General features: G+C 40.9%; 1 protein-coding gene across 1 annotated transcript in view; it reads right to left on the bottom strand.

Moving 5' to 3' along the window:
* dync1i1a (dynein cytoplasmic 1 intermediate chain 1a) overlaps nt 1-14,092 on the bottom strand; it is a 48,431-nt gene extending 34,339 nt beyond the window's left edge. The window contains exons 1-2 of the mRNA XM_088009953.1: nt 13,861-14,092; nt 5,703-5,798 (exon numbers count right to left, since the gene is read on the bottom strand). Of these exons, the coding sequence (XP_087866079.1) occupies nt 5,703-5,798; nt 13,861-14,092 (328 nt within the window). The remainder of the gene's footprint in view (nt 1-5,702; nt 5,799-13,860) is intronic.
* Nucleotides 14,093-15,214: the final 1,122 nt, after the last annotated feature.

Consider the following 15,214-nt stretch of genomic DNA (forward strand, 5'->3'; position numbering starts at 1 on the left):
AGTGTTTTTGTAAATAGAACAAATATTTCAAAAAAGAGTTTATGTGCTTGCTTGAAAGTGATAGAATTAAATGAAGACCCATTATAGCATTGTGGAAAAAAAAAATAATAAAGAAAAACAACTTATATTTTGGACACAAGTAAAAGAAACACTTGTTCTGGATGTAACAGATATAACTTTTTCTTCTACCCACTACTTACTCTTCTTCTTTCCACCACCCAAAAACATGTTGTCACCTTGAGTGGAGAGACATGCTGACCATATTAAAACTCGTCGCTAGTCATGTGTTAAGTATCTCTAAGCGACCAGATGTGACACTTTCACACCAATCTAATAATAGTCAAAGGCTGCTCTTAATCAAAATACCATATTCTCATTAGAGTGAATCTCTCTCACTCGGTCCTGTTGTTGCTGCGCTACAGCTTGGTCTGGTAAAGTAATTGTAAGCTAGCATATTAGGCCCTGTAAAAGGGATTAGCACTTTAAGACTGATATCCTATTAATATATGCTTGACATTCTTATTTTGAGAAAGTAGTTGCTGAGTTGTTCTGTTTTGTTCACAGAGTTTAGTGAGAAACACGGCTGTGCGTGCAGTTAAATCCAGAAGAAGCCCAAGTAACCATGGAAACATTTTTTTTTTTTTTTGTGGCAACAGTGTGAAAGAAAATAAGGAGTGGGAAAAAAAATACAGTAGGATCAATTTCTATGTTAGAGGAAGAAAAATGATGATGGGCAATGCAGTTAGCTAAAAAATTAAAAACAAAAACACTCGTTAAACATATATTAGTTTGTGAGACAGTACACAAACTTGTTATTACACAGTTTGGGATTCAGGCCACTTTTAAACCTGGACTGAACGGTAATCATGGAAACTTTTAAATAGTTTTTTATTTGAAACTTTTACTGTAATTGTGGAAAACGAGGATTCCTATTCCTATACTGACACACCATGGGAGCATGGGAGACAGATAAGTGACAACTGAAAACATATTAATTTGAGAAAGCAAAAACAAATGAAGTAAAGCCTGGAAAAAAAAAACTTGACTGATTTACAGTTTTAATTAAAAATGCCATTGTTAGCATTTTTTTTTTTTAGAAAAATAAACAAACAAAGGCACTGTCCTCTCTGCTTCTTCCAGCAGATTAGCATTCTCTTTATCTCAATGAAAACCAGAACCAGAACATCATAAACTACAGACAGTTTTAATGGATGTTTCCAAGTAAAATCCTTCAACGAGAACTTCATAAACAAGAGAAAAACAAAGCCCTGTGAGCGGCCCGCCTCCCTTTGAACGTAATGGCTGCACAGCAAGGCGTCCGGTTTTTGAAGTCACTGTCCCCTAAGCGCACACGGCCTTTTACGCACAGACACGCATGCATGCAGGCACACATGTATCGACCTTTCCCCCTGCCTCTTGACTTTGATCCCCTCATCCCTTTGTATGTTCTTACGAGTTGTCAGAAAAGACCCAGTGAATCGAGTGGCACAGATCAAAGGCTGGGCTTTCTAATAGGCCAGGATGAGACGGGTGATTGTGTGTTTACGAACGCGTGCTGCAGCCAAAAAAAAAAAAAAAAAAATTCACTTTATTCAACTGAACATACATCTACAGCTTTATATTAATACACCCCGAAGGCCTTGTGTATTTTTTTTTTTCTATTATAAACTACACAAACCTTTCACATGGTCATGCACACAAACACACTTGTCTTTCCTTTGAAATGTGGCCAGAGGGTCAAGTGACAGGTTTTTAATCAGCGCTGACCCCCACATGCCATGGAGCTGATATGGCGGACCCTCCTTAACCTCAACCTCAACTGTAACCTACCCCCTCCCTCCAATCAGATACAGCCACTGACTGGGCAAAAAAAAAAAAAAAAAAAAAGAAAGAAAGTGTCACACATGAGCGGCCGCGTTTCATCACAGACTCACCAGCAACATGCAAGAAGCTGAGAGGGAGGAAGACTGCAGGGGAAAGAATGAGAGCTTTTGTCTTTTCTGTAATCTGTAATAACAATGTGATATATATATATTTTTAAATTACCCCCCCACCCCCAAAAAATATGTAGTGTTGTCAAAAATGTTGACGAAGAAAGAAAGTGGGAGGAACATTAAAAAAAAAACTAGAAAATGAAAATTTGTTGTATACTTATTTGTATTTGTATAGTATTGTTTTTGCTGAGTCATTTATTACACATCGAGTCTAGAAAGATAAGAGGGGATGTCATTGATTACAGGTATTATCACACAATGTTATTTAAATAATCTAATTATTTAGACTAACCTATAAACCATTAAAACTTATGAAATTAGTTATGACAATCTTTACAGATAGGACAATCTAAAAAAACACCAGAATTTGTCAGTTGATTATTTTTTTGTTGTTTTTTTATTTTTTTTTTTAGAAAAGTTTAAAATGGGACAGTTTGTAAATATAATAGCAATCGTACTGATCTCATCATCAACGATTAATTTTTCATATTTTGAGCTGATGTTCTGTCATTTTCAGTAATAGTTCCCCGACCTGTAGTAGAAAGATGTCATATCATCCTGAGGTTGTTGCAGAGAGCAGTGCGAGCCAACAGCTAATGAGGCGTTCACTGTCTGCTTTAGCTGACTTTAGTCATTTAAAACTCCATATCTAAATGTTCAGATCAGAGGGGAAACAGCTTCCACCACTCCAGGAATGCTGTCAAGCTGAAGAAGGAGTCCTATTGGGCCTTTTTGACCTGTGGGACTCCAGAAGCAGCTGATGGGTACCGGCGGGCGAAGCGGCATGCGGCTCGGGTGGTTGATGAGGCAAAAACTCGGGTGTGGGAGGAGTTTGGAGAGGCCATGGAGAAAGACTTCCGTATGGCGTCGAGGCGATTCTGGTCCACCATCCGGCGTCTCAGGAGGGAGAAGCAGTGCAGCACCAACACTGTTTATAGTGGGGATGGTGTGCTGCTGACCTCAACTCGGGACGTTGTGGACCGGTGGACGGAATAATTCGAAGACCTCCTCAATCCCACCAACATGCCTTCTGTTGAGGAAGATGAGCCTGGGGACTCCGGGTTGGGCTCTCCAATCTCTGGGGACGAGGACGCCGAGGTGGTCAAAAAGTTCCTCGGTGGCAGGGCCCCTGGGGTGGATGAGATCCGCCTGGAGTTCCTTAAGGCTCTGGATGTTGTAGGTTGTGTTGGCTCACGTGACTCTGCAATATCGCATGGACATTGGGGGCAGTTCCCCTAGATTGGCAGACTGGGGTGGTGGTCTCCCTGTTTAAAAAGGGGGACCGGAGGGTGTGCTCCAATTACAGGGAGACCAGGGAAGTCAATTTTGACTTCCAATGATTCACTTCCTGCTAAAGAGCCCCCTGGTGGTTGAAGAAAAATCCACAGAAAAGCCACACTGGGCTATAAGCCGCCGCATGGATCAAAGCGTAGGAAAAAAGTAGCGGCTTATAGTCCGAAAAATACTGTACAGGTGCTGGTCATAAAATTAGAATATTGTGATAAAGTTCATTATTTTCCATAATGTCATGATAAAAATTAAATTGTCATATATTTTAGATTCATTGCACACCAACTGAAATATTTCAGGTCTTTTATTGTTTTAATTTTGATGATTTTGGCAAACAGCTCATGAAAACCCAAAATCCCTGTCTCAAAAAATTAGAATATTATGAAAAGGTTCTCTGAACGAGCAATAAAAATAATCATCTGAATCAACAAAGTAACTCTAAACACCTGAAAAAGATTCCTGAGGCCTTTAAAAATTCCCAACCTGGTTCATTACTCAAAACCGCAATCATGGGTCAGATTGCTGACCTGACTGCTGTCCAGAAGGCCATCACTGACATCCTCAAGCAAGAGGGTGAGAAACAGAAAGAAATTTCTGAACGAATCGGCTGTTTGCAGAGTGTTATATCAAGGCACCTCAGTGGGAAGTCAGTAGGAAGGAAAAAGTGTGGCAGAAAACGCTACACAACGAGAAGAGGTGACCGGACCCTGAGGAAGATTGTGGAGAAGGGCCGATTCCAGACCAAATTAAATTTTCATCTCCATAAAACTTTTCAGCAGATGGAAGCATGAAGTGCTCCAAAATCTTCTGATAGCTGCTGCATTGATCCTGCCCTTGATAAAACCCAGTGGACCAACACCAGCAGCTGACATGGCACCCAGACCATCACTGAATGTGGGTACTTGACACTGGACTTCTGGCATTTTGGCATTTCCTTCTCCCCAGTCTTCCTCCAGAGTCTGGCACTTTGATTTCCGAATGACATGCAAAGTTTGCTTTCATCCGAAAAAAGTACTTTGGACCACTGAACAACAGTGGTCCAAAGTGCTGCTTCTCTGTAGCCCAGGTCAGGCGCTTCTGCCGCTGTTTCTGGTTCAAAAGTGGCTTGACCTTTGACCTGGGGAATGCGGCACCTGTAGCCCATTTCCTGCACACGCCTGTGCACAGTGGCTCTGGATGTTTCTACTCCAGACTCAGTCCACTGCTTCCCCCAAGGTCTGGAATCGGCCCTTCTCCACAATCTTCCTCAGGGTCCGGTCACCTCTTCTCGTTGTGTAGCGTTTTCTGCCACACTTTTTCCTTCCTACTGACTTCCCACTGAGGTGCCTTGATATAACACTCTGCAAACAGCTGATTCGTTCAGAAATTTCTTTCTGTTTCTCACCCTCTTGCTTGAGGATGTCAGTGATGGCCTTCTGGACAGCAGTCAGGTCAGCAATCTGACCCATGATTGCGGTTTTGAGTAACGAACCAGGCTGGGAGTTTTTAAAGGCCTCAGGAATCTTTTTCAGGTGTTTAGAGTTACTTTGTTGATTCAGATGATTATTTTTATTGCTCGTTCAGAGAACCTTTTCATAATATTCTAATTTTTTGAGACAGGGATTTTGGGTTTTCATGAGCTGTTTGCCAAAATCATCAAAATTAAAACAATAAAAGACCTGAAATATTTCAGTTGGTGTGCAATGAATCTAAAATATATGACAATTTAATTTTTATCATGACATTATGGAAAATAATGAACTTTATCACAATATTCTAATTTTATGACCAGCACCTGTATATTTTATTCATTAAAAATTGCTTATTATAACATATATTTTAACCTTAGCAATAAATATGATGGAAAAATGTTGCAATAGAATAGCAATAGAAGAAGTAGGGAGTGAGAAGATATTGTGCTGCTTTCAAACATAAGCTACAACAATTTACTGCCTCTGCTAAAAGTTATGAAAGAAGTTTATTCGCTGCTGTGGCTAAAGAAGATATATAGAATGGTGATGAAAAGAAACTTAGTCAGTATTGCATTTGAGGTGTTTTTACCTATAGCTAAAGGTTTTTCCAAAACAATTTGATCTCCATCTTTGCTTAAACAGCACTGGAGTAGGAGGTGTATACTCTGGTACACTATTAGTTTCAAATATCTTTAGAAGTAGAGATGTTATCATGTTTGATATTCTGCAACTCCGTGTCTTCTTTTCTTTTACCTTTACGTTCAAATTTAACAGAGAACCTTATCTTATTCTTACTTTTTTATCATCTTTATTATCATCAACTTATTCGTTTGTGAATATGGGATAGCGTTTTGCAGCAGTGAACACAAACTGTCTGCATTTTCACCACTACTATTGGAGTAAGTACAGAAGTCAGTAGTAACCACAATTCAAACTTTTGCACAACATATTCAGATATCCTCCATACCATCTTTGCTCTCCTTGTTGTCATCTTCATCCCGCAGCTCGGCCTCCGGGCCCGGCTTTGCCTCCAGCATCTCTTCATCTTCCTCTTCCTCCTCAACTGAAAGAGAGTAAAGGAAGAAGAAGAAGTAAAAAAAAGAAAAGCAAGCGAGAGAGCACTCATGTTAATCAACAGCTGTTCCAATTTTCCCCGACCTCCCTCTGCGTGCCTCCTCCCCCTGCTTCTTAACAAAATAATCATTCCCAGACATGCGTCGGTACACCTGACTAACATTCACCCCAAATGGGTTGCATTTACAAACAGAGAGGTGCTTGTAGTTGAAGCATGAATGCAGCTCAATTTCAGTCGGTTACATGTGTAAGTTAAGGTACTTTGCAGTGGGAACAGATATTTCAAAAGGGAACCTGCTTTTGAATTCTTCGATTGGACATAAACAGCCTACATGACTGAGCGCACTGGTCAACGCGAACCCAAATCACAAGCACACACAGTCCACAGGAAATGTAAGTCTTGAGCGCTTTCCTCTTCCACTCTTGACCTTCGACCTGCTGGAATAGAGACCCTGTGATGTGTATGTGTGTGTGTAAGAGGGGATTCCCTCTGCGTTTACTCTAATCAGGCTCCGCAATTATGTTTGACTCTCCAGGATTTATACTGAAGTCAGTGCGGCGTGTGTGTGTGTGCGTGTGTGCGTGTGTGTGTGTGTGTCGGGTTCAACTCTGAAGGGTTACTGTCAACACAGGCACCTGCTTGTCAGCTACTGCCCCCGCCTCCCCTCGGGGTCTGTGTAGGTAACCTTCGCCAACCTCTCCTCGTTTCGGCAGCGCCCTCCCTCTGAAACAGATGCCGATAGTCGGGGGGCCCTTTCCGAAGACCTCTTAACACCCTGACACCGCGACCAGACACCTGTGGTCCGCCGGCGCGCACGCCAGACACACACACACACACACACACACACACAATCTGGCTTTCTCTCCCTCTCACACACACGCAAGCGGGGGCCCTCGCCCGCGGTGCCAGGGGCGGCGAGGGGTTAACTGGCAGGGTCGAGCTGACAACAGTTGCTCAGTCCAGTGGGAGGAAGTGACTACATCACACCCTCAGAAATGCTGCGCGCAGACACATGCACACGCAGACATGTCAGAGTGTGTTTAACTCAGCTGGAGCGCCGCCTAGGGCACCGATAAAACCACTCACTCAAGGGCTACTTTTACTCAACTGTCTCTTTATCGCTTGCACCGAGCTAAGCTTTTCATAAACTTCCTGCTTTGATTCAATTCTCGGTCTCTACGCGAATTTGAATGTATAAAAAATACAATTTTAACCCTTTGATGGCCTCTTTTTGGACCATTGGATAATGAATGAATGAATGAATGAATGAATTTACCTTATTAATTCCAGTGGGAAATTCACATGAAAACATGGATGGATGGATGATCTGGAAATACAAAACATTTTCTAACTAATTTTCTATTCCCATATAAGCACTGAGCCAGACTTCAGAACGGCCTTACAGAGGTAGTAGCTAAGGGTCCCACGTTTTTTAGGGGGCGGGAGTTAATCTTTATAGTTAATCTTTTTTTTTTTTTTTTTTTTTTTAATAAATGCATGTTTTTCAGACATTGTACTTAATCTAAGAGTCATAGGACCATGTCGGGTGCATCATGAAAATATTTTTGAGATTTTTTATGACTAAACAGTAATCAATTGTTTGAAAATTATGAAGTTAGAATATTCTTTTAGGAACAACATGGACGTATTACTTGTACCATACATCAGTTCATATAGTTTTACTTATTAATGTAGTGTAATTTGCCTTAGAATATATTTTTATTGGACTGGGCACCAAAACTCCAGCCCAGGGATCCCCATCTCTGTAAATTCGGCCCTGCTTATCCAGCCCTGGAAAACACTGAAATTCAACAAACTTTATCCAGAAACTCATCATGTAACCGATCCAGAAGCTCGGTTATCAGTGTGATAAATCCTTGATTTAATTATAATATTAGCTTCCACAACACATCTTTCCTTAACTCCGTCCACGTCTGTTTTTTTTTTTTTTTGCCTTTACTTCTTCCACTAAAACAGGCTTGATATATGACTTTAATTTTCATTCTGTATACATAATAAATGACTAAGCTAAATCAAATACATGGTGTTCAGCCTGGATCCAAGTTGGTGGTTAACAGCCAGTAGTCCTGATCCAAACACCAGTGACCCACCAGTGAGGAGGAGAGGCCAGAGAAACACAGACAGGCAGACTGCCAGACTAACTTCATGTCTGAGCAGCTAAAACAGATTTTAACAGAGCACACAGCAGTAGCACTATTTTCAGCAGTTTTTTTTTTTCTCTTCCTTTTAAAAAGTGTTATTTCTCTCTGGTGTGGAGTTTTTTTTTTTTTGCGCATCTGTCAATCATTTTCCCCCTCAACAAACTGCGGTTATTAATCTGAAAAGCTTCAGGATGTGAAAAAAAAAAAGGAAAGCAGGAAGATACATTATACACACAGCTACTATTCTCTATTTTCTTGACCTTATGTGACTGGTCCGGTGGTTGGAATGTGTGGTGATGGGGATGGGAGGAGTGTGAGGAGAGGAGGGAGACCACATTGAGGAGCGGTCAAACTGTCAGTCCGTGGGACCACAGGAGTCTGGAGCAAAGGAGCTTGATTCATGGCCTATGGGTTACCTCACGGAAGGGAGACGGTCCAATTCCCGTACGAAGATACTGCTGATGTCTCTGCCAATGGCCATGCATCAAGCAGTTCTGTCACAGTCCCGCACCAAAAATATCTCCACTATTTCCCTTCAGTGGGATGCTTTCAGAAATGTGTGTTGTTTTTTTGTTGTTTTTTTTCCCTCCCTTACGTGCGTTCAGAAAGTCGAGCAAAAACGGGCAAATGAGAGGAGATGAAAGAAATAACGAACACAAAACTTTATGTAAAGTGTCGGAGCAAAAAACACGCAGAAAGGATCCACATGGTTTCTTATTGCATTGTAAAAAAGAAGCAGCGACGGGAAATTATAAGAGACAATCTCACAGTGTGAATGTGTCTGCCTGCCATCCCTAAGTATCGGCACATCCTTCCTGTCTCTACCTTATTCTGGTCACGAGACGCTTTCCTTTCTCCACCTGCCGCTTAATACCTCTCCTCGCAGCGGGACGACCGTTTAACTGGTATCCTCCCCGCTCAACGCAGACGGGGGGTCCACCATGATGAAACGCCACTTGGGGGGCTCCCGTTTTGGCCGGCCACACGCCCGGGGTAATGATATCCTCGGCGGCCCGAGCGTCTGCATCTGGCTGCTTCAATCTTCTCCCAGCTGCTTACTCATGCTGACCGGGTCCAGTCAATTCAGAGCAGCCCAGCAGGCATGAAGGAGATATATATCGAGGGGTAAAAGAGAGAATACACACACCATCCACACACCTCGGATCGCTTCAAACAACTCGCTCTGGTGCAGCAACAAATGTTTTGTCAGACCAATCTGAAAAGCAAAAAATAAATATGCACCTATTGTTACCCAACACAAAAATACTTCACATGCTCATATTCTCAAATTTTGGAAAAAGGAACTTGCTGTTTAAGATCTCACGTGACCTCACCACAAACGAATGGTCTTAAGGGATTGAAAACCTCTAAGACACACTGAGATCCGATTGCACCACATTTTGAGGTGTTTTGGGAATGTGTGAGGTCACATTATTTTTGCGGGGTGAATGTTAATGTGTGACGGCTAAACATTTAACTAGCATCATGTCCACTACTGATAAAATAAGGGCCCGTTTATGAGTTCTAGAAACTTCAACTACAATATAGTTATTCTGTTGGTAAAGCTGTTTGCATGAAATAAGGCACATCTCTGGTTAAAATGTACAAAAAGCCTAAAAGAGACAGAACATTAACGAATAGCCGTTTTCCTGTAGTCCTGTTTATTAATTTATGAAGATCAACACACCACTATTTGAATGTCTTTCCCATTTTGTGCAGTTGCTAAGAGAAATAGGCCTTAATTTCAAGTCATATTCACAATCCAGTGAATTAAAAGTTCCAGCACACTCTCACCAACTTACAAAAGCAAAACGGAAATTTAAAAATGTATTAAACGTAACGTACAGATTTTGTTGATAACATCCGAATTGCCACCGCTACAAAAGATGCGCTGATTTCAAAACAAGTTAAGGATTTAAAAATAACATTTGCGTTCTCGTTCTTCTGGGTTATTACTGATTTTTACTCAGCTCTCTGATTCCTTAGTTCTTCCTTATCCGTCCCTCGATTACCCTGTGTCCATTTTGCTCTGTTCTTTTCTTCAGTACCTTTGTGCTGTGCACCTCTCGCAGCTGTTCCCCGTATGCAATCACTCACCTGTCTTGTTCCAGTAATCACCTTCCAAGCATAAGCAGCTCTCTGACTCCTTAATCTTGTGTCACTTCCTGTTTTTCTACCAGCAGTTCGGTTTTGGTTGGTTTGAATTTGGGCCGCTCTCCCCATTGAGTTCTGGATTTGTTTTGCTGAGCTGGTTGCTGTTAGTAATTACTAAAATTACTAAAGAGTACATTTTTGTTTCTGATCTGCATACCTGTTATAGCTTAGGTTTCAGTGTAGTAGGGTAATGACATCTTTTTACTGCAACAATTAATTTTAGGATACAAGATGAAATGTTACGTCTTGCATGGCACAACACAGGATTTCTTTGTTCGGTTTTGCATGATGTGAGGATGTAGGTACAAAAAGTTTCCTAGAATCATCTATGGTTGATTCTTACATATTAGGTCTGTTTCAACTAATATGTAATCAAATATGAATCCAAAATAGCCAGCTTGCATTTTCAGAAAACAAGAAGGATCTTTGAAATGTTTGTTATTAGGGCTCCAACATTATAAGGAGATTTAAACACTGGCAGAAGTTTCAACAGAAATAGTATAATTATAAAGTCCAACAATCCTAATCCTGGAAGTTAAATATCACTTTGAATCCAACTTGTCCATGTTATTGATATCCCCGTCGACAAAACCAAAACAGCGGAGCCCGAAAATGAATGGCTCATCGATATGAATCTTTACTGCCATAATGAGGTAATGCAAATGCATTTCTAATGAGTCCTGTTACAAAAAGCAGTCTAACCGTAAAAATCTGGGACGTTTTGCAGTTCCAGCTGCAGCATCTAACTAAAGTGTAGCATATCGTGTTGGGTTTGTTCACTCGTAGCGATTGCGTTCAAAGTTTCCGGCACGATTGTAATCTGGCGTGAATAGTTAACAAAAACATAGGTGCGCGTTGCGGCCATGAAAAATACCTGGAAAGGACGACACATGCATGAGGAGAACATGCAAACTTCATGCAGAAAATCCCAGCCCAGGATTTAAACCTGGGACCTTTTTAATGTAAGGTATTAACTGACCAAATACGCAACACTATTGTTTTTATTCCCTAATAGTTTTCTGGGCCCCTTACAGAGTTCTTCAAAAAAATATAATTAAACAATATGCCACCTGACCAAAAGAAAGTTACCAACTGGATGAAAAGAAAAAGGTAAAAATCTTGCCATTATAAACATTCAGCTGTGGATAATGAATTTTTTCTGGAAACTAGTTATTAAACTCTAATGTGTTTTTAACCAAGGTTGTAAGAAACAGATCTGTTTGCTCTGGTAAACCTAAAGTTTTTGATATGTACAATTTTTGTCAGAAACTAATTGAATAAACCAATTCAGGATATCAAGGAAAGTTGTTAAAGAACAATGATAAACCATTATACTCAAGGCAGAATGTGGTCTGGGATAAAAAGAAAAAGTGAAATGATTTTCAATGTGATCAGTTCAGTATTTGAAAATTAGAAATGTAAAGTAAACATCACACAATGATTAGATCACTTTTGCTGAATTTTCAACCAAACTGATTTTCTATCAAGCACATATTTTGCCAAAATGCCAAAATTTGTCAGTCTCAAAGAGAGAAGTTCAGAGTCTGAAACCACAGAGTGAAAAACTCTTTCATCTGTAATCTGACTCTCTTCTTTTTCTGGACAGAAACAAATCTTGTGGAACTACAAAGGCTTATGGAAACCCAACCAGGGCGAACGCTCACCATAATCAAAACTAAAACCGGTATAGCGATATGATGCATTCAGCTACACTGCTGAGAGTGATTACCTCGACATATAGTGGATTCTGCTAAGTAGATGATTGAAATAACGCCGCTGAGAGCGATGGGCTGATCTGTTTGTGGATTAAAGTAAAAACAGACTTAATGAAGACTGATCAACTGCTGGGAGTTTCATTAGCTTAAACATGTTGTACCATTTCTCAGTTGGAGGTTACCTCAGCGCGTGTGAGGGGAAAGATATTGGCTGCATATAAAAGACGCGGACCGTCTATCGCTACTCTTCTCTTCTGGTACATGAAGCACAATGGCGTGATGCGTCAGAGCAATAAAGTGTTGGCATGTGTCCTGTTTGGTTAGGGATCAAAGCGTCAGCTAAACCTTGATTCTGAACCCAATCCACAGTCGGGTGTTGGTGTTGAAATGCGTTAGCGCATGCCTGGAGCGGTTATCAAAGAGCTGCGGGTGTTTGTGTAAAAGGGAGGATGAGAATGAGCGCCGCTTGTCATCAAATACAGCGAGGGGGGGCAGAGCTGCTGACTTATCACGGCAGCATGGAGGTGACTACTGAACTGAGCTGAGTCACGCACGTTTTGAGTCGACAGATCTCGTCCCAGTTTGTGTTCGGCAACAATGAGGAGACTGCGGACACACAGGGAGAATTGCAAAAGAAAAGAAAAGAAAAAACTAGCAGGAGTTTTGGAACTGCACATAAATCAGTATGGATTCGTATCAGAACTTTGACTTCTGGGCTGCTGAACTGCTGCTCCCATGTTGTGGCCCTAAAAGGACCTAAAAGAACCACAACATGGGAGCTTTGCAGAGGCCAACCCCATTTGAAACCTCCTCTTATGTGGCCCTGACACAACATACGCTAACCCTAAAAAAAGAGTAACTCTAATCCCAACTCGGTTATTTTAAGAAATGAGAGGTTTAAATGGAACGAATGAATTTAAATGGAAATCCAAAATTATTCACCCAACTTCAGGAAAAAGTATTAAGAAACCCTATTTAGAGTTTTTTTTTTTTTTTTTAAGTATTCACAACTTTACATGTTTCACACAATTTGTATTTTCCTGAGATTTTATGTTTTGCATAAGTGGAAGAATACAGAAATATGTGGGGTTTCTTAAAAATCTTAAAATTGTCACCTGCCTTTCTTAATCTGACTGCTACATTCAAATAATATTTACAGCTGAACAAAGTTGGAACGTCATTGTCTGTTTGACCTTGGAACACAAATGCAGGACGCATTTTTAAAACAATTTCACAGGTATGAGAAAAGTGCTTTTAAGCTCTTTTTATTGTCGTATGTATTCTCGAGATTTAGAACAAGTACTCCGTATTACTTGCTGTAGGCTCTGACAGTTAAAACCAGCTATATTCTCCATCTGAGCACAGAGGAAAAACTGCAACCATTTTAGGGACCCCAGTTAGCTCGCTAGGATGGAAAATTGCTGGTTTGGAGCTATCCATTCGTAAAGCCGAGCAGATCTTTTTCTGAGAGGTGAAAGGCCGGTCCAACCTGCTCAGGAATCTTGCTGATCGTCGCACAGACAGACATCGCAGTCGCAACTTCTTGAAAAGACATCACACTGTGAGGGCACAGCGCTAAAATGGCCTGCAAAGTGGGGACATTTGTTGAGTAACCGGTTGGAAAAAGAAAAGAGTTTTGGGCCACGAAGAGCAGATTTTATTCATTTACAAGAGAAAGCCAAGATGCACAAAGAGCCAGGCGCTCATAATCTTTTACAGCCATTTTTGCTAATTTTCCTCAATTTTTCCCTTATTATTTATTCTAATAGAAACGCTGTTGAAAATTCATCATGGTTCATCGAGGAATGATTGCCACAGTAGGGGTAAAAGTATTCCCCCACACACCGACACATTAGCAGCAGGACCTAATGCAAAACTGGCAAAGCTGAAACCCACAGCAGGATTTAGATTAATGCATCTCTTCACCACACTTCCCCACACTGATCAGACTTTGTATATGTGTGTGTGTTCGAGTCTGCATCCACCGTAAACACACACGCCATTCCACACATAACCTACTTTCATTAATGCAGCCCTTACAGCCCTTTAAGGGGTCTGTGGCTAACTTTTGCTGAGTACTGCGGGCTGCTGATTCCCTCTCCTTTCTTTCTGTCTGTTCAGGACGCCACACTCTTTCCAGCAGTGCCACCCAGGCTTGGCCCCGACCCAGACCCACATCTTTAAAATGAGCCATCATGGCCGTGCCGTGCCATGCTCCGAGTCCCACCGCAGGGCCCTGATTAAAACCCATGACTTCAAACTTTCCAAACTGTCAAAAACCCAGTCAGAGCGAGAGAGCTAAGGGGATGAATCAAAAGACGGAGAATGTCCTTTGAAAACACAAACAAACAATGAAATGATGTGGCACCTACTAACTTATTATTTGCGTCTCCATCTGTGTGGCTAAGACGTCGACCGGTGGTCCACGCTTCCCCATTGGTGTTTCATTTAGTTTTATGGTTACGTGACAAAAGTATTTCATAAAAGCTAAAGGTCAAGATTTTCCAGGTCGTGCTAAAATAGACAAAACTATTTACAGATGCTTCGATAGAGTTTATGATTCATAAAGCAGCTACGGTAGAGAAATAATATATATCCTAAAAGAGATTAGGAGTTTATTACTGTAAGAGTTTGGAGTGGGATTATTTCATTCAATTTCAAAAAATATAAAATCTGGTTAAGACGCTGTAATTTCAGGTTGGTGAAAGTTGAGACAAGAAAAGCAACATGTGCCAAGAGTGCTCCCTGCTGGCGAGTTGAGGAACATCAAGACTACTGAGCCTAATGAGGCCGTAAACTCACTATAACGATACCATGTGTTTAATAGCGATAAGTGGCAGCTTTATTTTTAAGAAAGCAAATAACTTTTGACTAAAGATCAAATACAAACAGATTATTGTCATTTATTTCGATTTTTTTTTATATTTTTATTTTTTGTTAAAATACAAAATGTAGAATGTATACAATACAAGGGGTGAAACTGTCCATAAAGTTCTCAAACAAAACAACCGATTAAAGTTAAGCTATAAGCTGCAGCCCTGAACCATATCAAATGAACAAACCCCCCGGGATCCACTGATTTTTTTTTTTTTTTTTCCTCTGGTGTAAGAAGAGAGACCACCCAGGCAAACGTTAGAAACCCACAGTTGTTTTATATGGGTGGAAAAAAGACAGTATGAGGGGGACAGGGTGGGGCCCGAAAGTCAAAAAGTCAAGACCAGAGCACTGCAAAACCAAGAACATGAGAGGGTTGAAAGACAGAAAAATGGAAACCTGAAACTGCATTTCAACTCATCTCAGGTACTCATCAGATGACAAATACTATTTCGGGTGATAGTCATGTTACTGGAGAGAGAGAAGGCAAAAGATAGGG

The sequence above is a fragment of the Poecilia mexicana genome, unplaced genomic scaffold, assembly GCF_051168715.1.
Source record: "Poecilia mexicana isolate PSO_F unplaced genomic scaffold, ASM5116871v1 scaffold_11, whole genome shotgun sequence".
In the NCBI taxonomy this organism is placed as follows: domain Eukaryota; kingdom Metazoa; phylum Chordata; class Actinopteri; order Cyprinodontiformes; family Poeciliidae; genus Poecilia; species Poecilia mexicana.